Source organism: Balaenoptera acutorostrata, chromosome 1, assembly GCF_949987535.1.
Source record: "Balaenoptera acutorostrata chromosome 1, mBalAcu1.1, whole genome shotgun sequence".
NCBI lineage: Eukaryota > Metazoa > Chordata > Mammalia > Artiodactyla > Balaenopteridae > Balaenoptera > Balaenoptera acutorostrata.
The window spans coordinates 69,406,291-69,433,206 of NC_080064.1; the positions used below are offsets into that span (position 1 = coordinate 69,406,291).

General features: G+C 34.4%; 1 protein-coding gene across 5 annotated transcripts in view; it reads right to left on the reverse strand.

The window, feature by feature from the left end:
• Positions 1-413: 413 nt before the first annotated feature.
• ADGRL4 (adhesion G protein-coupled receptor L4) overlaps positions 414-26,916 on the reverse strand; it is a 124,656-nt gene continuing 98,153 nt past the window's right edge. For 2 of the 5 annotated variants that reach the window (XM_057530970.1, XM_057530943.1), the window contains 4 exons: positions 4,604-4,695; positions 2,863-3,031; positions 2,440-2,498; positions 414-719 (listed from right to left, as the gene is read on the reverse strand). In XM_057530970.1, the coding sequence (XP_057386953.1) occupies positions 653-719; positions 2,440-2,498; positions 2,863-3,031; positions 4,604-4,695 (387 nt within the window). In that variant the 3' untranslated portion in view covers positions 414-652. Of the gene's footprint in view, positions 2,499-2,862; positions 3,032-4,603; positions 4,696-26,916 lie in introns of all 5 variants that reach the window. The other 3 variants (XM_057530958.1, XM_028168930.2, XM_007191797.2) reach the window with 3 other exon arrangements.

Consider the following 26,916-nt stretch of genomic DNA (forward strand, 5'->3'; position numbering starts at 1 on the left):
AAACCGAGCCCAGTGAAAACCTTTTTTGAGCCCTTTTTCTTGTTGATTATAAAAACAGGGGGCAAGTGCTACGAGGCATTTATGCAATAAATATATATTTATACGTGTGCACACACCTGTTTTTTTCTTTTTTTAAAAAAAAGAGAGATCCTTACCTAACAAAAAGGTAAGTGAGCAGTTATGAGAAGGTCTGAAATCTCATACTAAAGAATACAGGTTTCACCCAATGATGTCTATGGGAGGGTTCGTGAAAACAAGATTCAGGATTTAAGGTTTTCCCTACTGATATGAATACTTGCTTATATCTAAAGATGTTATTATGTACATATTTCCATAGTATTAGTTCCTATAGTTGCTGTAACAAATTATCAAAAAATATCAATAATCTTGTGACAAATTAACAACAAACTTGGTGGCTTAAAACAATATACATTTATTGTTTTACAGTTTTAGAGGTTAGAAGTCCAAACTGGGTCTCCCTGGGCTAAAACAAAAGTACAGCAGGGCTGACTTCCTTCTAGGAGCTCTGCGGGAGAATCCATTTCCTTGCCTTTCTCAGCTTACAGGAGCTGCCCACGTTCCTTGGCTTGTGGACTGTTTCCATCTTCAAAGCCAGCAATGTGTGGTTGAGTATGCCTCGTATGGCACTGCTTTAACAGGCTCCCTCTTCTGCCTCCATCTTTTGTTTATAAGGAAACTTGTGATTACATGGGACCAACCTGAAAAATCCAGGATAAGTTCCTCACGTCAAAGTTAGCGGACTAGCTGTTAGCTGGTTAATTCTCCTCTCCACGTAACCTAACATATGCATGTGTTCTGAGGATTAGGGTGTGGGCATTTTGGGAAGACCATTATTCTGCCCACCACACATAATTTGTATACATTGATTGAACAGATTACTTTTTTAGTATCTTATTCCAATAGCACTGTCCTATAATGATAATGATAATAATAGGTCATATAAGAGAGCAAAAGATCAAATAAAAAGTTATCACAAATACTCTAAAATGTTTAAGACATTGGCAGGCAGCTCATCTTTCTTGAGAAATGCCTCAGCCAAGCAGTAGAAAGATTCATTTTATTTGTTAGAGTAAGATTTGACAGACTTCACTTGAACAGCTGGAGAAATTAAGTTAAAATCACAACATTTAGTGTATTGGCACACTTTTACAGGTATGTGTAGAACAATTACATATTTTTTGAAGTAAAATCACTGCTTCTACATTTTAATGAGAAAACTTGAAAATAGATAGAAGCCTTACATTTTAGCAGATATGCCTTAATAGAGGAAAACTGTCAGAAAATAGATCCAGTGGGAAAGTTTATACAGTTCTCAGTAATTTCTTTTTTATAAATAACATTTTTAAATGTGTACTTTTCTGAACAGAGAAAAATAGCAATTCACTTTATGAATACTTTCATATTTACAATGTCCTTTTAAAAATAGTAAGTTAAAAGAGAATATTGTGATGTGAACTACAATATTTCTAAAATTAAAAAAAATAAAGAACTCAGATATGCTAGTCTAATGAGATACAATATTTTTCACTACACTGAAAGGTTATGGAACAGAGTACTTCAGGTTTATATACACAATTTTTACATTTACAGGCATGAACAATATTATATTTTGACACATTTATATACTACTGAATAAGCATTTGAAGTCACAATCTGTGAAATAAGTATAGAAAGAGCATATACCTCATTCTGATGTTAACCTAAAAACAGAACAGAAATGTTTAGTTTTTTTTTTTTGTGAAGTTTTGTGTTTTTATAGAATATTAGAATAGAAAATGGATAAAACAAATACAGGTCTAAGTTGTTTCGGTAGAAATTTAAGTCCAGAACAATTCACAGAATGGTAAGATGTGTTTATTCAATTGTTTGTTTTATCTCTAATTTCCCATCTAGTTTACAAAACAATGAGCTTGCTCAAAATATGTCTCATTGTTACAACCGTCATTCCCTTTTTACTGTTTCATATTCTACCTCTTCATTCTCTTATGTTCCACTTTCTGTAACGGAGCTCATTACCAAGGTGATAGGGTACTAGTTTCAAAGGCAACATGAATCAAGAAAATATCAAGCCAGTGGTTTCCTTCAGGACATTCATATATTTTTTGTGTTAGAAAGAAAATCTTTCCTTGGGTGCAGTGATATCACTCTGAGAAACCAATTACTTTCCAAATATCTGCAATACTATTTTTGACATAGCTAACTAAGTCATGTAGGAAAGCTTACTATAGCTATATGGTACATAATTTTATCTCGTATTATCTACAGTTCTTACACAGTAAACAGAAAAATGGGCTTAAAATATTTGATTAGTATTAATAATTGGACAATTTGTTTGAGTCCTTTTTATACACTGGCCATCCACAGCTTGGCTTTTTTATTTCTGTGTAGCAATAATCATCCATAGTTCTCTCTGTTTACCTCAAACATCCGAAACAACAAGGGACATTTTTGAACAATCTATAATATTCTTCTTGGATCTAAAAAAAAAGAAAAAGAAGAAAGTAAGAAACGTGAAACATAATTGTAACAATCACATCAAATTATTTTCAAATCACAATAAACTGTTATATTTGGTTTTCTAAATTATTGTTGCTTTCTGATGATCTGTCAGAATACGCTCAAGTGAATATAAGCTGTATTTATACTCCTACTAGCAAGTTTTTTAAAAGCACATTTCCCTATGAACAGCTAAGCCTTCTGATTATTTTGACACGAAAATGTACTGCACTTAGGCAATAAAGGCACAAGTCATACATCTACGAGAATGAGAATTTTTATCAATTTGGTAACTGATGCTACATAAATATGCTCTAAGGTTGACAAAAGTAACAAGTTGCTTACCTTTCTAGATAAAACACACAGGAATAAGAAGATGAACATCCCCTGGAAGGCATTGCTGATGGTGAAGAGGTAAGCTGTCACCACCGATGCATGTACAACGTGGAGCACCCCAAAGATCCAGGTGGTGCCGAGGAGGAACAGGAGAGCAAGGGCTCCTCTGGCACAAGACCTAGAACAAGTTTGCAACGTTCCAGCTAAGAAAGCTATGCATACTTAACATATCCTCAAATTCCTCAAATTAGGTGGGAAGTCAGTTTTTGAATAACCAAGAAATCTTCGGTAAAGACCACCAACAATTTTGAAACTGACAAATTATGCTACAGTTGCATGGGATGGGCTAGGGTATACTAGTGCACCGTGGCTGGGATGTGCTTCCAAATTCAAGGCAGCATTTTTAAAATCTGGTATTTTTCAAGGAATCTCCTTAATCTTAAAATATTTTCATCTGTGTGTAGGCTTTGATCTCAAATCTAATGTTGCAGGAACTCCCAAAGGTAAGACAGATAGCTGTTAGGAAGTATTCTCCCTGAGAAACCTTGAAGAGTATACCATGTGGATTTAGGTCAGCACATGGGCAGGACATCAAAGGATACTTCTGCTTTCCTTTCAGGCTTAGTAGAGAACATGTAAAATATAAAACAAGATTTTTTTTTTTTTTTTTGCTTTTGCAATACAGTTACCTCAAAGTAAATTCATGTTAGAATGCTGATTTCTTAAAAAATACAGGCACATACTCACTTTTACACATTTTCAACTTATTGCCTGTGAGTTTGGTTAAAACAATATTCAATCCTGCTCACTGAGGACACTGCCTTGAAAATGAGGCAACTAATACTTATTTTCTCATTCATTCTTTTTTTTTTTTTAACATCTTTATTGGAGTATAATTGCTTTACAATGGTGTGTTAGTTTCTGCTTTATAACAAAGCGAGTCAGTTATACATATACATATGTTCCCATATCTCTTCCCTCTTGCGTCTCCCTCCCTCCCACCCTCCCTATCCCACCCCTCTAGGTGGTCACAGAGCACCGAGCTGATCTCCCTGTGCTATGCGGCTGCTTCCCACTAGCTATCCTCATTCATTCTTAGTGCAATCATTCTTTACTGCAGAAGATGTTTCTGCAGTGTACCACAGAAAATGAGTCATTCTCAACTTTATTAAAGCCAGCAAACTACATGTAACTATGAATGGTGAGGAGTAAAAGAAAGTAATCAATCAAACATTTGCTAAGTCCTAACTATAAATCTTGTGCAAGATATTGAAACTACAGGAGTGTTCCCAAGAGACTCAAACGTCAGTTGTTTCTAACGTTCCCTACAGTACACTTCAGTTTTTCCTGAACAAACCATTTTCAAGGTCTCAATAAATCAGTTTTAAAGGGAGGGAGCTGAGGAAAAATCATGGCAGAATGCAAACTAGAAATCACAAGGCAGAAACACAGTTGCTAAGCGCTGAGAAATGCTTTGCAAAAGAAGATCACTAAGGCCAACTTTTGTCTTAAAATGCAGTGATCATCTTTTCTTTCAAAGGGGAATATGTTCAAAAAGATTGCTTTACTTACCATTTAATCTGTGGTGATTATAGGCTTATTAAACATATTAAATACTACTTAGTATTTTAAATATGATGGGGGAAAGTGTGAAAAAATCATTTAAAAATTGTCCTTCCAAAAATTATTTCTACTTTAAGTTACTAAAGCTTTTAATCACTAAAGAAAATACAGTTGAAGAAATACTTACCTTATGTTCTCATAGCAACTAACTTCTGGTTTCAACCCCGCAGTGTGACGAAAAACTTTGTATATGATAACTCCAAATGCCAAGAGATTAACCTGAGAATATAAATTAATTTCAACAGAGATAATTTTCACAGTAAACTAGATACATATAAAGGAAATAAACAAATAGCAAAGATATCAAATAAATAGAAACCAGTAAATCATGGCATTTTTATGTATATTAAGAAGTACAAACCCTCCAGTAGACGTATGCAAACAAATATGTGGTTGATCTTTACAATATCACTGAAAATTGTCAGTACAAATCACAGTTAGTACAATTTGCCAGACTGTATTAAGCACCTGTTCAAGAACTTCTTCAGATGTTATAATCATGTCTACAGATTGATGAATTATCATCTTCTGCCAACAATATGGTTAATATACATATTAAGATAAATTTTGGTTTGAAAAACTTTATGAACACTTGAGAAATCAAATTTTTGTTCATGAAATTGTGTGCTGTTTCTTTGAAAAGAAGTTTTAGTGATACTTCTGTCAATCCTTTGAAAATTTAAACTGGAAAAGAGAAATTGAAAGGAAATTTGAAAACAACAAAACACCCTTAATTTCTACTGTTAGAAAATATTTGAATGTACTTTCTTTTTTTTTTTTTTTTTTAGATTTTTTTTTTTTAATTTTTATTTATTTATTTATTTATTTATTTATTTATTTTATTTTTGGCTGTGCTGGGTCCTTGGTTCGTGCGAGGGCTTTCTCCAGCTGCGGCAAGTGGGGGCCACTCTTCATCGCGGTGCGGGGACCGCTCTTCATCGCGGTGCGGGGACCGCTCTTCATCGCGGTGCGCGGGCCTTTCACTATCGCGGCCCCTCCCGTCGCGGGGCACAGGCTCCAGAAGCGCAGGCTCAGCAGCCGTGGCTCACGGGCCCAGCCGCTCCGCGGCATGTGGGATCCTCCCAGACCAGGGCTCGAACCCGTGTCTCCTGCATTAGCAGGCAGATTCTCAACCACTGCGCCACCAGGGAAGCCCTGAATGTACTTTCTTTTGTATGGTTCATCTAGCTATCTCTCCTAATATTATGTTGAGATTTCCTTTCCCTAAATTTAATGTCATAAACTTTCAAAATATTAATCAGTGAAATATATGTTTAAAGGCATATGCATTTTGATAAACATTTATATTCTATTATATATATTCCATAATATCGGTTATATAGAATGCACAGAATTTTTACCCCTTCTAAAATGACTGCATTACGAAAAACTTCCTCTTATTTTCTTTCCTTTTCTTATACTTTTGGAGACTTGTAAGTCATATGTGCAGTGTCAGAGGATTAATTGAGGGGTATATTTTAAATGTATATCTATTTTAACATAAGCAAACTAATAATTAAAAATATTACAATTATAGAAATAATTTGTAGGTTAATCCTTTATTGAATATATTTTATTAATCCAAATTTTTCAAAAGCCATTTTGTAACAACAGTAGCAAAGTGCAATATTTTAATTTTCAGCTAATTCTTATACTAGGATTTCAGAAATTTACAGAAAAATTCTGTTTTTTCTTCCATATTCTAAGGATTTTATATAGCTTCTAAAAATGAAATTTACTAGTTACTATTATAAAAAGCAGTATAAAATAATGGATCAGATAATTTCATGTTGTCATATCTCCATGGAGAGGTCCTTGAGAGAAACTCTTAGAGGAATATGGATCTAGTCCCTTCTTCCTGCTTCCAAATGGTTATTACTTCAATTATATGATTAATTAATTTTAATTACAGTAAGGTTTCTATACAAAGAAAGACTTCAGCAATTGCAGAGGGGAGATAAAATATATTTAAATTGATTCAGTTGACAAGTTTCACCCTATTGTATGCTCAAATAACTAACTGAAATGACAATTTAATAATATTTAATTTTATAAATAGTCTCTGCTACTTATGAAAGAGATGCATAGCATTTTCTAGGTTTCTACAGCTATAACTTCTTTAAATAAATTTGGTAACAACACTTGTATTTAATTTTATAAACATATATATGTTTTTTAAAATAATAAAAAGTATTAAAATTTGGTTAGTATAAATAATATAGTCAAAACATTATTGGTTTGAAAATCTTCAAAGAATTTTTATGAGGTGTTTATATTGAACTTGTTAACTCAACAGAAGAAGAGTTATAAGATAAAATAACTTTAAATGTTAAAATAATTGTTCACTAATGCATAAATTTTCTAAGTTAGTGATTTAAATTTATAATATTTATTAAATAAAGTTTCTTAAACTTCTGTTACTGATAAAACAAATTTGAAAAATAGTTGCTTATATTGTTATGGTTTCTCAGAAATGCATATACATTTTGGATATGCTTTTACATCATATGCTAAAATAGTGAAGAGTAAAAATGGAACATTCTTTATGGGTGATCTAGCTGTGGAAAGTACATGATTTCTACATAAAAGGGAAAATGTTTACAAACTTATAAAAACCAGGTGCTGCTAAACAAACAGGAGACAATTCTTAGTCCATAAACTTATATTTTCGCAATTGTTAGATAAAACAGATTAAAGCATTTTAATCAAAAGGTATTATGGTTTTATGCAATGAAAACAATCACAAATACATTGTATTATCAGTGACAATAATACAAATATATGGAGCTTTTTATTTGCATGTATTCAAAACATTTTATAAAGGGTCAACTAAGTGTCTGGTATATTGGTGAGGTCTGGGTATTAATGAACAAAACAGACACTGCCCTTTGTTCTCATAAACTTATTGAGAAAATAGATAGTAAAGAAAAATCATACAAATACTTACAATTCTACAAACTGTGAAAAATGCTATTAAGTCACAAATTTAGACTGTTAGGAGACGCAAAATGAAGGTGGGCTAGAATGAAGGTTTGGGAAGTATGTCTCTCAAGATTTAACATTTTAAACCAGACGTGACGACTGATAATGCATTAGCAGATCAAAAATGAGGGAGAAAAGCATTCTATGAAGCAAAATGGCATACAAAAAAGCCATGAGGCTTAAGAATATGGTATGCCTTTAAGGAATTACCAGCAGTGGCGGCTGAAGTGTAGTAAACATAGGGAAGGGTAGCGGGAGACAAGGGAGACAAAAGATGAAGAGTACTTAGATTTTATCTTAAATGCAAAGGTTTTTTCATTTATTCTTTCACTCAAGGATCACTTATGCACTATAGTCCTTTTCCTCAAGGAACTAACAGTACAGTGGAGGAGATGGCCAGTCAACAGGCAAGTACAACATTATTTAGGAAGTGTCATGCAGTTGCTTGCAGAGTAGAGTAGAAGGACACAGGTGATGATACCCTAATGCATGATTTCTAAGCCAGTCTTGAGTGACCAGTAGAGCCAAAGGAGTGAAACACAAAGAAAATAAGTGATTTGTCTGGATCTCAGTCACTGGACCTGTCTATATATACTCACTGACTCAGGCTCAGTGGCTCCAAATAATATCCTTAGGCTCCATCTAACTTTTCTGCTTGGAAATCTAATGGGCATCATGAGTTAAAATGTCAAAAATTAAACTGCTATTCTTCTCTTAAAGAACTTATTTTTGTTGTAACATATCCCACCTCACGAAAAAAAAGTTATCTCATTTTCTAGCAGATCAAGCTTATTCATCAGCAAAACTTTCATCTCTACCTTCAAAACATATTTGGAATATGACCACCACTTACCGTCTTCACAGCTCTTATCCTGGAAGAGGCCACCATCATGCCTCCCCTGGGTTATTGCAAAAGCCTCCTAATTGGTCTCTCTGCTTGCATCCTTGCCTTCCTACAATCTTTTCTCATTACAGCAGAAAGATTGAGCCTTTTAAAATGTAAATCAGATCACTTCTCTAGTCGGAACCCTCCAATGGTTTCCCATCTCAGAGTTAAACCTGAGGATGTCACAATAGATTCTAAGGTCTGAAATGATATACTTCTTCCCTCAAGTCCTACTTCTCTGTGCTTTGATCACTTCACTCCACTCACATTGGATTCTCTGTTCTTCCTCCAGCACACAAAGCATGACTTCAGGCCATTGCCCTTGCTGGACCTTTAGATATCCCCCTAGCTCATTCCCTCACCACCTCTGTTTAAATGCTCTTTACCTACCTACTGCCTCCCGGTGTACCTTTGTGAAAAACTGAAACCCAGATGATAAAATCAGACCCGAATTCAATTCCATGGAAATGCAGAGCATGATCGTACTCTTTACTGTTTTGGACAAAATGCAAATTCTGTATGTCAACATGTTCTTCCCTTGCCTTAGTCAGTAGGAAACTGACAAAGACTTTCCTTAATTAAACCGCAGTCAAGTTCCTCTGAGCCCTCTTCTCATCTAGGCCTCGACCCTGAGCTTCAGTGACATCCTTGCAGTGCTCAGTTTTAGCAAGAATCCTGCTGAATCAGCTTAGAGAGGATTTTTCCCACTCTTGATATGTGATCACTTTCAAATTCCTCATCTCCCATCCTTGATATCTGATCACCCTGGCCTGCCATTCAGTAACAAAGCTTTTAAAATAAGTTTAGCAAGAATCCTCCCTACACTTGATGTCTCCTCTTAGTAGTTTTTCATCTGCCATCCCCACCCACTCCCTCACACATAACCTGTTCCTTGGCTGTAAATCCCCAGTTGTCCTTATTGTATTCAGAGTTGAGCTCAGTCTCCCCTATTTTGATAGTTCTGACACCTCTCACAATAGTCTGGAATAAAGTCTTCCTTACCATTTTAACAAGTGTCAGAATAATTTTTTCCTTAACCAAACTCAGAGTCAAATCCAAGGTCATATTATAATATTCAGCAAATTTGGGATAACTGGAAAAACCTAAATTTACTCTTTTTACACTGCCTGCATTCTCTCTTTATCCATAAATATATAAGCTACTTTAAATTCTTTTTCTAATAGAGTAAAAAAAGAAAACAACTTAAACAAAGAATCAGTATCACCTAAAGGCACATGACTTTACTTAGAGGTGGAGATTAAGATGAAACTCTATGCATTTTACATAGTACAGAAAAGTATCTTTTGGGAGGAAATGTTTTATGAAGTAATCATGAACAATCTGAGATGAGATAAAAACAAAAGCTCAGAACAAGATTATGTAGAATTAAAAAGTATTTCTAATAATAAGAAATAGTTTGCAATTATTCCAGAAGTAATGACTTTGAGGACTGATAGAGAAATATCTGTATTTTAGGTTAAATAGTTGGGAAGATACTATTAACATTGTGTTTACAAGCAATGGCTACAGCAACAATAAAAAACTTGAATACTTCAGTAAGTCTTTAAAATATAATATAAATCATTAATATTAACCGTAATTAGGAAAATGTTGCCTTTAAAATGATTCACACTTTTGCTCATTAGTGCTTACTTATGTGTGCTGATTTTATAAGCTGTGGTTCCCTTATTACTTATCTCTAACGTTAGTGTCACAAAAAAGCACAGGGGCTAACTAATGACTTGTGAATCAACAAAGTCATTCATTATCATTTTTGTCTCAATTTTTAAAATACAGTTGTAGTTTGTCAACCAGGAGTCCATAATACTTTTCTAGGAATAAACAGGACAAGGACATTACATGGCAAACATAAGAACTCTGAAATTCATTGCTGTACTTTAGATTACAGAAGAGAATGAAAATAGCTGTCGAAAAAAAATCATTCAAAGTCCTGGAAGCTTAAAATCAGTTCCCTTGCTTCATCTTAAGGGATGTTTATCTATACAGAGATTTGTTTCTTCACTTCATTGATACATGCAGTTACTTCAAAGTTTGGCACACATGCTTGACAGAGTGCATTAAAAATTTTTAAGTGCCTTAGTTTTTTAAACTAGAAATTTAAATAGATGGGCTGGTGAAAGAGCGAGAGCTAATTCTGAAAGATTTAGACCTACAGGTACATTCAACCCAAGGGCTTCAAATTCAGACTTCAGAATAAAGCATCCCAATCAGTCATTTTTTTTCTTAGTCTTTTTCTCAATAATTGATGAAGCCATCTATATGCTGATGTCAGATCTCACCAGAAAGAATGAGAAAATTTCTCTTACAGCACTTTTAGTCTCATGCTTTAATTTTTCATATATATCAAACAGGATCTGGTTCATTTAAGAATGTGTCATGATCACAACTGCTATATCCTTTCAAATAGTTTTATTACCTTTAAATTAACTGGCCTAGAACAAAACTGCTTCTGCCATGGACAAAAGGTGGGTTTCTACTGGTTTACCAAGAGGCCATAAAAAAAGACCCATTCTCAATCCCTAGGCCACTGCAGAGATGGCTGAGTAGCTTTTAATTTAAGCTTTAAAGTGAAAAGATATAATCTATTAAATAAAAAAATTATCTACTAGCTAGATTGGAATTAAGTACTTAGAGTTTTGTCTTCTGTCTGATTTTTTAAAAATTATTTCCCAGTTGGAATCACTTCTTTACATGCCTTAGTTACAGTATATTCATATAGTATTGGGGTACATGGTAAGTGGAATAATATGCCCCTTCCAAAAAAAAATGTCTACACCCTAACATCTGGGATCCTGTGAATATAGCAAAAGGGATTTTACAGATAGAATTAAGGTTATAATTCTATCCTTAGGATAGAAAGACTTTAGGATAAGAAAGTTATCCTGGATAAAATAAGGGCTCAATGTAAATATGTGAGCCCTTAAAAATGAAAGAGGAAGGCAGAAAAGATTCAGCAGAGATGCCACAGAAGGCAGGAGAGATGAGGCATAAGTGAAGGTCTGAGAGACAGAAGACCAAGCGGACCATGTGTCAGGAAATGTGGGAGGCTTTACCGATTGAGACTGACCTCTGTCTAACAGTCAGCAAAGAAATCAATCACATGAAACTGAATTTGGCCAACAATCTGAATAAACACAGACACAAATTCTCCCCCAAAGCCTCCAGAAGAGCTGATGCCTTGATTTTAGCCCAGTGAGACTCTGAGAGGAGGAATCAGCTGAGCTGCACTGTACCCAAACCTCTGACCTACCGCACTGTGAACTCACAGAGTTGTGGTGTTTTAAGCCACTAAGTTTGCAATAATTTGTTATGACAGCATTAGAACACTAATACAGGGTGTTTCTATTGCTAATTATATAAGTATAGATATGAAACACCCTATAATTACAGTGTTTCTTATTTTTAAAATAAAAAATTTAAATCCAGCTTAAAATAAATATTAATTTATCAATAACTCATAAATATTATTGATGTTCCACATATTTGATGGGTAGTCAATTATATGAAAGCATTTATTATTTGTGGATTCTGCTTCTGTGTTTCCTAAAATAAAAAGATCAAGACAAGTTATAACTTGTAAAAGACCTCCTTTCCGGCAAGTCATAAATGCAGTTTGTACTTTCAGGTACCTGTCACATTTTCTTCATTATAATACTTGCCTTTATAGGCCTTTCTCATAGTGCTGCCAGATTAGTAAATAAAAATATAGGATGCCAGTTAAAGTTGAATTTCAGATAAACAACAAATTAATTTTTTAGTATAAGTATGTTCCATACAATATTGGGGACATGCTTATACTTAAAAAATAATTTGTTTTTTATCTGAAAGTCAAAGTATGTGGGCATTCGGAGGTTTGTTTGACAACTCTGACTTCTTAGCTTTCAAGTTATTTTCACATCTGATCTTTTTAATACTCTGAGGACACTGACTTCTTAGTAGAAAACCCCAAGGACATTATCTTCTCGATGAAGGCTGATCTATAACTGTTTGAAAAGAGATCTCAAAAGAAGAGGGGGTAAATTTTCAGAAGTTGCAACCATTGTGGAGCCTGAACATGTGTGTATGTGCTAAGACTGATAAAATACCCTTAAGGTATATAGTGGCTGAAAGCACATATAAACGGTTTGAGCCCGGTAAAGAATACACCCAGGCTCGGCAGAACTACCCCTGGAAAGCCCAAGATCTGCATGGTGAGGCTGTGCCAGGAAGCAATGGATTGGGTTGGCACCTGTTAAAAACCTTTTGCTAATAAATTAATATGTAGAAACTAAATTTCCAAAGTTTAGATGCGAAATTGCCTTAATATAAATTTAGGGAAAACCCACAGAAATTATGATGCCACCGTGTTTGTTGACCTTTTGTCAGAATTGTGGAGTGGAATAACTTTTCCCTTACATATACCTCCATGACACTGCTAGGAAGCATTTCTCTCCTAACATCACAAGCCTCATCGTGTTTAACATTCCCGAGGCTCAGAACTGAGCAGCTTGGGAATATCTACAGAGCTAAGAGATGCTCCTCTCCTGAAATTATTAGCACCTGGCTCAGGAGGGTGTAGACTACAGAGAAATGGGAATGTAGTCTACAAATTATATGAAAAAAAAGTAATCTGAAACATATTGAAACATCTGAAACAATCTGAAAACAACATATTTAAGTAGGTTCTAAATATCATGAGAGGAGAGTATCCCTCACAGATTACTCTGGGGTGTTAACAGTATTCCTGATACTTGACTAATCAATCTCTTGAGGTTTACACTTTAAAACACAGCAATACTCTCCTACCAGGCCTTGACTGCTCGGATATACAATTGGATGAATAGTTGTTCTGGTATAAAATAGCATTTTTCATGTACTCAATAACTACTATAAAACTGAGGCTCAAATCAATAACAAAAATAATAATAACTAATATTTATTGAGTGTTTTCTATGTGCCAGACACTATTCCAAGTTTTCCTTATTTATTCGTTTATTTAACCCTCACATGAACTTTATGGGGTAAGTTTTCTTAGTCTTCTTAATATTATCGTTACAGATGGTCCCTGATTTACGATGGTTTGATTTAGGATTTTTTGACTTTACGGTGGTGTGAAAGTGATATGCATTCAGTAGAAACCGTACTTCAAATTTTGAATTTTGGTTTTTCCCGGTCTTGTGATATATGGTATGATATTCTCTTGATGTTGGGCAGCAGCAGCGAGCCTCAGCTCCCAGTCAGCACCGCTGTCACCAGGGTAAACAACCAGTACACTGACAAATATCTGTACCCATACAACCACTGTTTTTCACTTTCAGTACAGTATTCAATAAATTACATGAGATATTCAACACTTTATTATAAAATAGGCTTTGTGTTAAAATATTTGCCCAATTGTAGGCTAATGTAATTGTTCTGAGCATGTTTAAGGTAGGCTAGGCTAAGCTATGATGTTCAAAGGGTTGGTTGTATTAGATGCATTTTGACTTAGGATGGGTTTACTGAGCCATAACCCCACTGTAAGTCGAGTAAGATCTGCATCATTACATTTATTTCACACTTATGGCAACAGAGGCATAGAGAAGTTAAATAATTGGCCCAAAGTGAAACAGTTAGGATGCAGCAGAGCCAAGATTCATACCTAGTAGATAAATTCTACAGTTTATGCTCCTAAGAACTCTGCAAAACTACCAAACTACAGATGAAGGATAGGTAAAGAGAAGTTAAATTGACATCTAAAAGTTTAAGAATTTGTTTGGACATTTATTTATTTTGACTACTAATAGTAACTTTATTTTAGAAACGGTTAAAAGTAGAAGAGGAAACCATTAATGAGTAGTGACTTGGTTAGCTATTAGGCGTTAGTGTTCATTGAACTTAGTCAAGAAACCAGTAACACTGAACAGGATGTAGTGTTTTATGCCAATGATCCCCTAATAGAGACACCTGCCTTCTGTTCTCTGTGGTCAAGGATCTAAGAAAGTGACAGTTTTTCCTGTGCTGGTCAATAACAAAGCTTTATATCCTTTAGAGTTCAAATATGGTTATTGGGTTCATGTCAGTGGTCTAAGTGGAATGCAAAATAATCTATTGTTGCACAGGAAAAACACATTCGAATTCCTATTGATATTTTTCCAAGGAAAAATTAAGGTTTACTACTTAAAATACAGAGGACACTGGTGCCCTCACTTTTTCTACATCACATGTCACGCGTCAGATATAAGCCATTGGGAGGGATAAGTGCTTGTTACCAAAGGTAGCAGAGTCCCCCCCTCCCCCGCCCCACCCTTTGTTACCGTTCAGCCTCCTGCAGTGTATGGTATGTGTACCTGCTAGGTGGATTTCCAGATCACATTATGTAGTTTAATAAAGTAACCCTAATAAAATGAAAAAAGTAAGATCTAATGTCTCCAAGTGCACCTTGGATTAAAATGAATACTGCTAAAGTATACACGAAGGAGAAAATGACACAACTGACTTTTTTCCTACTCCTAGAGTGAGTTATTTGCCAGACAAGTTGCAAGTCCATGTAAGTCAGTCAAGTTAAAATCCACAAATGGATTCAAATTCCAGCTCTGACATTTATTTACTTAATTCCTTGTATTGCACGTTCCTTGTCTGTAAAATATGGATAATATTAATACTTATTTCACAGGGTTTTTGCATGTATTAAATTACATAATTAATGTAAAGTACTTAGAATAGTGTTCAATATATACATTCCCAACAAACATCAATTATTATCACTAATAGTTATTAATTCATATGGAAAGATGTTATTCCAAATTGTCTCAAATATTTGAAGTGTCTAACAATAAATATAGTGAATATTTATTAACAATTGGATAAGCATTATTTTGTGTCATAGTCTCACTGGACCTATAAATAGCACCTTAAAAAAACAGAACTTTTATCTGTCAGTCTTTATTTTAGGCAATATGTCTTCAACAGAAAATTTAAGATCTTTTTTTCCACTTTCAGGATTTTCCTCTAAAATAATGTCAGGAAAATAAATACTTAGACATAATTCAACAATAAGTCAATTCTTTATTGTTCATGTAAACAATTTCTCATTTTTGTTAAAACTCCTCTAGGGTAGAATTGAAATTTCAGGGTCAAAATCTAGCTATCTTTAAGAATTTTATAGAAAAGGAAGGAGTAACTGTATTTCAAAGGGCAATCAATATATAAAATTATCAGATACCTTAATATAAGAAATATATTCTTAATAAATCCAATATGATATTCTAGGATATTTTATGGGCGAGGATAGTTATCTCTTCTTACATCACTCTAGTGTACAACAGGGATTAGCATACTTTTTCTGTAAAGGGCCAGATAGTAAATAGTTTAGATTTTGAGGGCCATATGGTCTCTATAATAACTACTCAATTCTTCCGACCATTAAAACAGCCTTACAAGAATATACAGTGAAGAAAAGACAGCCTCTTCAATAAATGGTGCTGGGAAAACTGGACAGCTACATGTAAAAGAATGAAATTAGAACACTCCCTAACATCATACACAAAAATAAACTCAAAATGGATTAAAGACCTAAATGTAAGGCCAGACACTATCAAACTCTTAGAGGAAAACATAGGCAGAACACTCTATGACATAAATCACAGCAAGATCCTTTTTGACCCACCTGCTAGAGAAATAAAAATAAAAACAAAAATAAACAAATGGGACCTAATAAAACTTAAAAGCTTTTGCACAGCAAAGAAAACCATAAACAAGACGAAAAGACAACCCTCAGAATGGGAGAAAATATTTGCAAATGAAGCAACTGACAAAGGATTAGCCTCCAAAATTTACAAGCAGCTCATGCAGTTCAATATCAAAAAAACAAAAAACCCAATCCAAAAATGGGCAGAAGACCTAAATAGACATTTCCCCAAAGAAGATATACAGATTGCCAACAAACACATGAAAGAATGCTCAACATCATTAATCATTAGAGAAATGCAAATCAAAACTACAATGAGATATCACCTCACACTGGTCAGAATGGCCATCATCAAAAAATCTAGAAACAATAAATGCTGGAGAGGGTGTGGAGAAAAGGGAACCCTCTTGTACTGTTGATGGGAATGTAAATTGATACAGCCACTATGGAGAACAGTATGGAGGGTCCTTCAAAAATTAAAAATAGAACTACCATATGACCCAGCAATCCCACTACTGGGCATATACCCTGAGAAAGCCATAATTCAAAAAGAGTCATGTATCACAGTGTTCATTGCAGCTCTATTTACAGTAATAGCCAGGACATGGAAGCAACCTAAGTGTCCATCAACAGATGAATAGATAAAGAAGATGTGGCACATATATACAATGGAATATTACTCAGCCATAAAAAGAAACGAAATTGAGTTATTTGTAGTGAGGTGGGTGGACCTAGAGTCTGTCATACAGAGTGAAGTAAGTCAGAAAGAGAAAAACAAATACCATATGCTAACACATATATATGGAATCTAAAAAACAAAAAAATGGCCATGAAGAACGTAGGGGCAAGACGACAATAAAGACACAGACCTACTAGAGAACGGACTTGAGGATATGGGGAGGGGGAAGGGTAAGCTGGGACAAAGTGAGAGAGTGGCATGGACATATATACACTACCAAATGTAAAATAGATAGCTAGTGGGAAGCAGCCGCATAGCACAGGGAGATCAGCTCAGTGCTTTGTGACCACCTAGAGGGGTGGGATAGGGAGGGTGGGAGGGAGGCAGACGCAAGAGGGAAGAGATATGGGGACATATGTATATGTATAACTGATTCACTTTGTTATAAAGCAGAAACTAACACACCATTGTAAAGTAATTATACTCCAATAAAGATGTTAAAAAAAAAAAAAACAGCCTTAGACAATACTGAAACAAATGAATGTGACTGTGTCCCCCAAAATCTTTATTTATTAAAACAGGCTATGGCTATTGTAGACTCCTGGTCTAGATTCCAAGATCCATAAGGGTAAGGACGTTTTAATATTTTATTCACTGATGTATTCCCAAGGTATAGCACAAAGTCTGACATATAAAAGATGCTCAATAAACATTTGTTGAATGAATAAGAGGATGAAGGGTGGTATACCCCAATCCCAGGTATCCTTAATGGCTTATGTAAAGGAACATTCAACCATTAATCTGACTAAACATTTAAAAAGTTATATTTTGTTACATCTTGCATCTTGCAGATTTTGACAAAACAATATCTCACTAGAAATCTATAATCTGTAGATAGATATACCAATGGAAACTGAGAGAAATAGTTACCAAAGTATAATGACCTTCTAGGAATAATTTTGAGAAAAGGGAAAGAATTAAGTTACATCTCCTTTATTTTATGAATGGATACCTTGGGATATATGCAACATTTTGCATCTAACAGAAACCACAGACCTATGGACTTTATGAGGTATATTCGTTAATCAGACTTGGGCACACAAAAGTCTTAATCAACAAGTGGGAAGAAAACTGCCTTATTAGGAAAATATCTCCCCACATCCCCCCTGAGGTAATAGTTAAATAATTGCTCTGTTTTATTATGGCTAAAATTCCATAGCAACATATAATCATCTTATGAATTAAAAAAAAAATTCACACTTCATATTTTTAACATGTTTCCATTAGGAATATTTTAATAGCTGGATATTTTCAATGTTTGAAAGAATAATTTACTAGTCTCCAAACAGAATTAAAAGGTGGAGAGAACTAGAAATTTATAAACACGAAGGGTAAAGTGGCCTCCATGGGTGTAAGTGAATTTCATGAGCTTGTTTTTATGGCTGGTTTCAACTGCAGATGGTTACAAGCCATAGAGAGATACTGGAAAACAAAGGTGAAGGAGAAAAACTATATGTGAAGAGTATTTACAACAATTGTTCGATTTAATATGACAATGAAAACTGAATAATGAAATTTAAGCTATAAGCAAGGAAAAATGTTCCTTGTATATGCTTGCTGTATAAAATGAGGATAGAGGTTAGTAACAGTTAAAAAAGTTTATACAAACATATAAATCATTAAGCTGTTACTTAGCATCTGATAGAACTTTAACAATTAAATTCAAAGATGTATCTAGTTATCACCAATATAAAAGATAAAAATAGAAGAAGGACATAAGACTGTCCCCCAAATTATTAAAAGTTTCCCCTTTTTAACTTTTAAAGGATGTTTTTATCTTTTTAATTTTGTTTCTTTTTTTTTAAACAGTAACTCTGTATATAGAGTTGGCATTGCTATCCTCATGTACATATTAGAAATCCAGGGCATAGAAAGGACTCCATAATATGTGCTTTTTACTAATCATACTACTTTTTAAAACCTCTGACATTATTTGGCTTGGACCTCATTTTATTCAGTTAAACCTAAAATGCCAATGAAGATAGATCTAGGTAGATAGATAGATATAGCCATTATTCCTAAGGTGAAAAGAAATAAAGTAAAAAAAGAATGAAATAATGCCATTTGCAGCAACATGGATGGACCTAGAGATTGTCATACTAAGCGAAGTAAGCCAGACAGAGAAAGACAAATATACGATATCGATTATATGTGGAACCTAAAAAAAATAAAAGATACAAATGAACTTATTTACAAAACAGAAAGAGACACACACACAGAAAACAAATTTCCGGGGTGGGGGGGATAAATTAGGAGATTGGGATTAACATATACACACTACTATATATAAAATAGATAATCAACAAGGACCTACTATATAGCACAGGGAACTATACTCAATGTTTTGTAACAACCTATAAAGGAAAAGAATCTGAGTATATACAAATATACATATATATATATGTATAACTGAATCACTGTGCTGTACACCTGAAACACGACATTGAAAATCAACTATATTTCAATTAAAAAAGTGATATGCTATAATGACTTCTTCACATGTTATCTCTTCTGAGAAGTCTTCCCAAAATAACCCCATTTCCACGATGATGATTTCTTTCTTTAAATTTCCTTTGGGGAAAAGAATTAACATTTTTGACTAACTACTGTACTTGGTGCATCATTTATTTATTCATCCAACAATATTACTTGAGTGATTACTACTCGGCAAACCTCAAGGATAATATACTGAGAGAAAATCCATAAGGTTTTACTCTTATAGAGCTTACAGTCTCCTGGGGGAGACAGATACGAATCAGTTATTGATCAGTCATTCAAACTAACACCCGTGTAATTATAAATGGAGGAAAGTCTTCAAAAAGAAAAAAAAAAAGGACTTCTTTGTAGGCATATAACAAAAAGATTCATTATAGACCAGTGAGTCAGGGATGACTTTCCTCAGAAAATGCTGTTTGAATTGATATCTGAAAGGAGTTAACTGGATGAAGGACAGACAGAGGAAAGCTACAAGGCGTGTTTTAGTGTGGAGGTGCTGAGATGAGCAGCTACATAGAACTTCTGAGAAGCTATAAAGCAGCCAATGTTATTGAAACACAAAAGCCTGTGGGAGGGTCATGAGAGATGAGGCTGATCAGCAGACAGGGGCCAGAGCATGCAGTGCCTGCAAGGGACAGCGTCCACTTTATCCCTGTTTGCTGAGGCCCAGTATTTGTTACTTCTGTTGCCCAGTGTTCTGCTCAGTTTAGAATTTACTTGAGCTTTTTATTTGTTTTCATCTTATTAAGATAAGCTCGGATATGTTTGGCAAGCTCCACCTCCAGCTTCTGCCACGGCTCCTGGGGTACCGTGTGAGAATCACGTGTGTAGTGACCATTCTAACTTCCAAATGTGCCTAAATATGGAAGATAACCAGCAATATGTCACCTCTTCCCGGACCTTATCCAGATATGATGCAAGCATCACCTTTCACCCAAATACGCTCAGGCACAAGTGGCTAGGGACAGCCACCTCCTTCGTGTATCGGGGTAGTGGATCAAAACGTCTATCATTGTGAATCTATTATTATCATTCAAAATGTCTATCAGGCACGTGGTGCTCTGTTCCAAATAAGTGTTACTCTGTAGAAAAAAAATTACTTTTGAAAATAGCTTTTTGAATAGAGCTGTTTTATAGGTCCACCAATACAGTGAAACCAATTTCGAGTATTTTTTTATTACCTACTTTTCACTTTCAGAAAGGTCCTGATTTTGATGATAAATAACCTAATAGGTCACTCTTATCCTCGGCTTTGTTAAAAGTTTTAGACTTGACCCCAGGAGCAATGTAAAGCCATGAAAGATGTAAACAGGGGGTGAAGAAATGTTCAGCTTTGCTTTTCCAAGATGTTACCTCAAGGTTACTGAAGTGTTGTCTTAGAGTTGTCTGTGTATACATGTCCACCTGATACACTGTTTGGGAGCCAGTTCTCTCCACTTATATCTCCTCAGTTTCTAGCACAGCCTTAACTGGGGCTTTAATATTTGATAAAATTTTGACCTATTCTGAAACATTCAAAGTATTGTACTTATTTTTTCCCAGGTTATTTTTTCTTTTCATACTCCCTGTACTTTTATTTTGATTTAATACTACCTATACTGATAGTGTTAGTTAAAAAAATCATATGGATTTTCCAAAGAATTCAAAAGAACAAATTATTTTTTCTAAAGAAAATAGATCTGCTAATTAGAAGTATGGAATTAAGGACAATTAAAAATGGCTGAAACACCAAATTTACCTGTCAGCTTTTTCTTGATGGGAGAAAACTGAAAAGGGAATTTGAGCAATTAGATGTCATACAGGACATTGAAAATTGCTTACTGATGAATATCAATTAAAAGAACAGTGAACATCCACACTATCTGTATTCCATATACTGATCTATAGTCTGATATAGTCAGGATTTCAGGTAGGATTTTTTGATTAGTTGTTAGATATGCTTGGCAAGTATTTAGATAAAGCAATACAAAATGGGGAAAGAGACATCTATAGTAGACAAGATCTCCATCACTTTCAGTGAAAAATAATTTATTTTGACATCTTCACTAAGTAAAACAAAGAATTGAAAGTTCATGAATAATTTTTAGAAGGAATGCAGTTGCTGTGTCTCTGACAACTCATCTTGAGACCATTTGTAGAATCTGGGAGATGGGAACAAGTTTTTCGTGGATCTAACAAAGATCTACTCCCTTCAGTCTCTTGGGCAAGGAAAAATGAAAGAATATATGACAGGGAAACAGCACAGAATGTAAACTTGGAAAGCATGAGCTTGCCTCTACCACTCAGTAGCTGGGTGATCCTGAGTAAATTGCTTAATCTCTATAAGCCTTAAAATAACTTTCCACTTATTTAAAATACAGTCAGAATGGTGGCTCTTACCCAAATGAGTGTGAATGAATCTCTAATGAATAAAGGCTGTGCACTAACACTGAACAACTTGGGCTCTCTTTTTGAACAGAAACCACCAGGAGGCATGTTTTTTTCATCAGAAGGAATTGTAAATGTTCCTTTCTTGGGAAGCCCTGAAACTAGACACAACATTTTTATATGAGAAATAGAAATCAAGACAGAGCCACGCAGATAGTCCATTCTCTCAGAATGAGTATTTTATATTTTGCAGAGAGTACTGAAGGGGAGAGAGGGACATGATAAATACTTACAGGGAAGATTAAATATTTTCAGACGTGTAGAACAAGAGCTCAGCAAATGCTAACAAAGACTGATTCAAATAAGGGCTCACTCTTTTTGCAGACCAGCTTGGGTAAGGACGCTGTGTTACACTAAGAGGATGAGCGGAAGTAGAAGAACAATCAGAATATGTAGCGTGTTCTTGGCTAAGGTTAAGGATTTTTACGTATTCTTACTGAGTAGTAGCTTGAAGATTTCGTCTGTTAGCTACATAAGAATGTACATAATTTGCTTTAGTTTAACCAGTTCTCAAGGAATTGGTACACTTCTTTAAAAAGCTATGAATAGTAGAACCCCCATAGGTATTTATAAATAGATAAGTCAAGATTATAGTTACTAGATCTAGTGAAAATCTAGTAAAATATTATCTCTTATTACATGCTATTACTACCTTAATTTCGATGTATTACCGAAGCTTTTGGGAAGATTAACTGAGATGCTAAAAGGGTTTTGTAAAGATTAAAAGACTATACAAACGTAAAGTGAATAATAATTCTAATTGACTGTCTTGCTCTTCCAACATCCCTAGTGTTTCCCTCTCACCATTTCATTATGTAACATCCCTCAATGTAAAGCTGCATTTATACGAAAATACCGGGGATGAATTTCACCTTGGCTGGTGAAATTCTAATTGAGCTGGTTATTTCTTATTGGGCTTGAGAGACCCAAGGGGTTTCTTTTTCAATATTTTTTTGGATCAATAATTTTTATGAAGTTATTCAAGTTTTATGAAATTGTTTAGAACAAGTCCCAAGAAGATTATCTGTGAAGGTATTTCCAGTAAGAATATAACTCCCATGAATGGGAATACATTGAAAACTACAAATGTATTATTTATGTTAAGTTCTTTTTTAGCACCACTTTTCCTTTTTTTAAATTCCAGCTACCTGTTTCAAGAAGGTCAGAATAATATGAAAAAGTAGCTAAATGTTATAGGCTCTGAAGTTCTTATTAATACATAATATGAAGAAAAGGGTAGAATACTGAAGTGCCTTGAACCACAGAGGTCACTAAAGATGCATCTAACAAATATGATGCCATTAAATTAACACATGTAATTAAAATGTTATCCATGTAATTAAAATTGTTATCCACAATTTAAAATTTACAATGAATAGTGTTTCTAATATAGCTTTAATGGGATCATCTAAAGGACACTGCCTGAACTATGATTTTAATTCTCTTCCTTATATTTATGCCACTTAAAGAAAGCTGCAAATGCACTCCTATAAAAGATACTTAAAAACCAAGTCTAGGGCTTCCCTAGCGGCGCAGTGGTTAAGAATCCGCCTGCTAGTGCAGGGGACACGGGTTCGAGCCCTGGTCTGGGAAGATCCCACATGCCGCAGAGCAACTAAGCCCGTGTGCCACAACTACTGAGCCTGCACTCTAGAGCCCGTGAGCCACAACTACTGAGCCTGCGTGCCACAACTACTGAAGCCTGCGCGCCTAGAGCCCGTGTTCTGCAACGAGAAGCCACCGCAATGAGAAGCCCGTGCACCGCAACAAAGAGTAGCCCCAGCTCGCAACTAGAGAAAGCCTGCGCGCAGCAACAAAGACCCAGTGCAGCCATAAATAAATAAATAAATAAATAAATAAATAAAAAAAAAATTGAAAACAAAAACAAAAAAACTCTTTAAAAAAACAAACAAAAACAAACAAACAAACAAAAAACAAGTCTACACTAGTAGCTACCAGTCAAGAGATTTGGGAGTATTGCCCCCCATGGGACATTTGGTTGTGTCCGGAGACAGTTTTAGTTGTCATACCTAGGTGGTGATGGTGGAGCTGGTGGTGATGGTAGAAGCCAGAGATGCGGCTAAACTTCCATACAGCACAGGCCCCGCAACAAAAATTTGGTCCTACACGTTAATGATGGCACTGTTGCAGAATCTTGGTCTATCATAATTCTTCCTTTCAGTTTATATATTCCAATTTAGCCATTAGAAACCACAGTAGATAAAATTATCTAGTGTTGGCAAAAATGTCAGAAAACGGACATTCTTATATATTGTCAATGGAAGTATCGATTGAAGTAAATATTTCAGAGGCAATTTGGAAATTTAAAAATCTGCCTCTACTTGCATTTGTAGCGTTTTTAAAAATTGAAGTTTAGTTGACTTACAATATTACATTAGTTTCAGGTGTACAACAGAGTGATTTGATATTTTTATACATTATGTACCATACAAAGTTATTACAATATTATTGACTATATTCCCTGTGCTGTACATTATACTTCTCAAAAGCACTTCATAACAAATTTATATAATGGATATATGTAACTGTATTGAAACGACTCTCTTGCAGTATTATTTGTAAGAAGAAAATCAATAAGGAAGTGGTTAAATAAATTAGATCATACTCATAATATGCAATGATAAAAAATGGTAGGATTGTATGTTCTAACAAGGAAGGATGAATATGATACATTGCAGGTTATAAATAATTTGGGTTATTTGAATTTATAATCAAATTTCTTGCTTACATTTATACATATGTATATGCATATTTATGTGTGGTATATATGTATTTGTGTGTGTGTGTGTATTCATAGCAAAGGTCTGGAAAGATACAAAGTAAATATTGAGCAAAAAAGTAGTCAGTTATGGAGAATATGAGTATGTTTTGAAATGTTCACTTTTTACTTTACATAGTCTTGTAATATTTGCATTTCTTTCAAGCTTGGGCAATGTGTGAAATTTTAAAAAATGTAATAAGAATACATCACATAATAATAAATATACATAGACATGGTCTGTCTTGTAAGGCTTATGTGAGGAATTCAGTTTTGAGTAGGTTTTAATAGTTATTTCCTAGTGAAAGGGAATTAAGAGATTGTATACATAATTTAAAACAATTAGAGGAGACCATCACAAAAAACTGAGTGGAATTCTGGGCAACCTAAAAAGACGTGGGTAAAGGAGCAATATAGAAACACTGAATTATAAGAGTTGTGATTTAAATTGAAATGAAAGCTCTCATTTTCTAAAGAAAATGCCTTATTTGGACACAGGTTAATTAGTATTTGCCTCAATCAAGCAAATTAAATTCTTCAATACTGAACATATCTATGAGAAACTTCAATTTCTACTTAAAAGTTAAATTATTTTCACAAACTCTTCTTTATATTTGTGTACTTGAATCTAATCATTTGCACAGTTTTAGTTGAAAGAATTCAGCATGAAAGATTAAAAATACTGAAGAAAGAAATAAATTATGTAAATTATCTTCAGTTTGCAGCTTGCTTTACAAAGATTTAGAAATGTCTTTCTTGTACAGCTCAATCTTTCAAAAGCATGGCTAGGTCTTTTCATGTATAGTTATAATCTTAACATTCTAAATGTAGTGATTCGTAGATAGAATCAGTGGGGTCAGTGGTTCACACTTCAGAATTCTAAGAGATCCTTAATATTAATGAGTAAACACCTGAGGAAGTACTTTTATTTGATCAATGCTGAAAATGTTGCTGCTCAAATACCTAAGTAGTTAACACTTATCAGAGTAAATTGAAAGCTTGAATCTTCCTTTGAAACAACATACCTAGGGGTAGAAAAAGCCACCAGTGCGAACTAATTCTGTGCTTATTCATTTACATATTATCTTAAAGGCATCATCACCAAACCAGACATGCCCCAGGGCTCCATTCATAAAAACAAGCAAATATCATTTACTGGGAACTGGTTCTTACTCTACAGAAGAAATGCAAGGATTCCATGTAAGAATTAAACCATTGCCAGTTGTTCTATAAAAATGTCTTTTCCAAGTACAAGTGTTCCCAGATTTATTCAGAGAAAGCTGAGAAAGCAATTTTATCTCTCATTTAAAGCCAGGCATAACAAAGTCACCACTAATTATCTATTTAAACTTGAAGGCTCACTTACTTTTTATCTTTTTTCTGGAAAATAAATACTATTTATTCTATTAAATTTCTACTGCTTTTCTTTAAGACATTTCACACTTTGTTTCATTTCAGTTAACGTTTTCCAGCAGAGTGTACTAGAGACTTTTAACAAATTCCATGTACAAGCACGGTTATCATAATAATATCTTGCTATAATTAAACAAATGCTGTCATATCTTCACCAATATTTAAGAAATTAGGACCTATGCTTATATATATGTATATATACATACACACACACACACACACACACACACACACACACAACTATATTGGCCGAACATACAGTACCTTGCATACAACATTTTGTTGTGCAAATTATGGTTTTAAAATTAGTGTTTTAAGTTAATTTTTAATACAAAAGGTAAAGCTAAGAAAGCCAAAGATTGTCCTTTTTTAATTTTTAAAGAATAGATGCTTTTTCTAAAAAAATTGTTTTGTATTTACTATATCTTTGTTGCGTTGGGCTGGCATCATTATCTTCATCTTACATGTTAGGAATCCAAACACAGAACAGTCATATAGCTTAAGAAAGATCACAGGGTGTTTCTTCTTGCCTTATTTATTACCATGGTCTTTATTAATGGATCAATTAAAATACACAGATAATTATTAAGGATTTGCTACCTTCTGTGTTCTGGGGTGATCAGTAAGAGGGCTGGTAGTTTTACAGTGTAGAGTCCACTCATGCATAGAGAATGCATTGTGAACGTGGCTGTGTAGAATACTCATTTGCGACTCATTGGGCTGTGGCCCCTAAGGTCATGCAACAAGTAGCACTGATTATTGAACAAGTTATGGTCAGTGAATCAAGAGACTCACAGCTCTATGTTGGGTATTTGCATGTGGGAGACGAGTAGTGTAATGCAGACAGAAAATTATCATGTGAAACAAAACAAAGCATTAAAAGTACTATTTCGGGTTTGACTCAAAATTCTATGGGAGCATGTTGAAGAAAGAGATTAGTTACAAATCTGGAAAGGTTTTCAGGAAGTTGTGCAGTAATTAATGATAAGATTTCAGGCAGCAGAGTTTTGCACAAGGTTGTAGGATTATTGAGTGCAAAGAACCAAGAA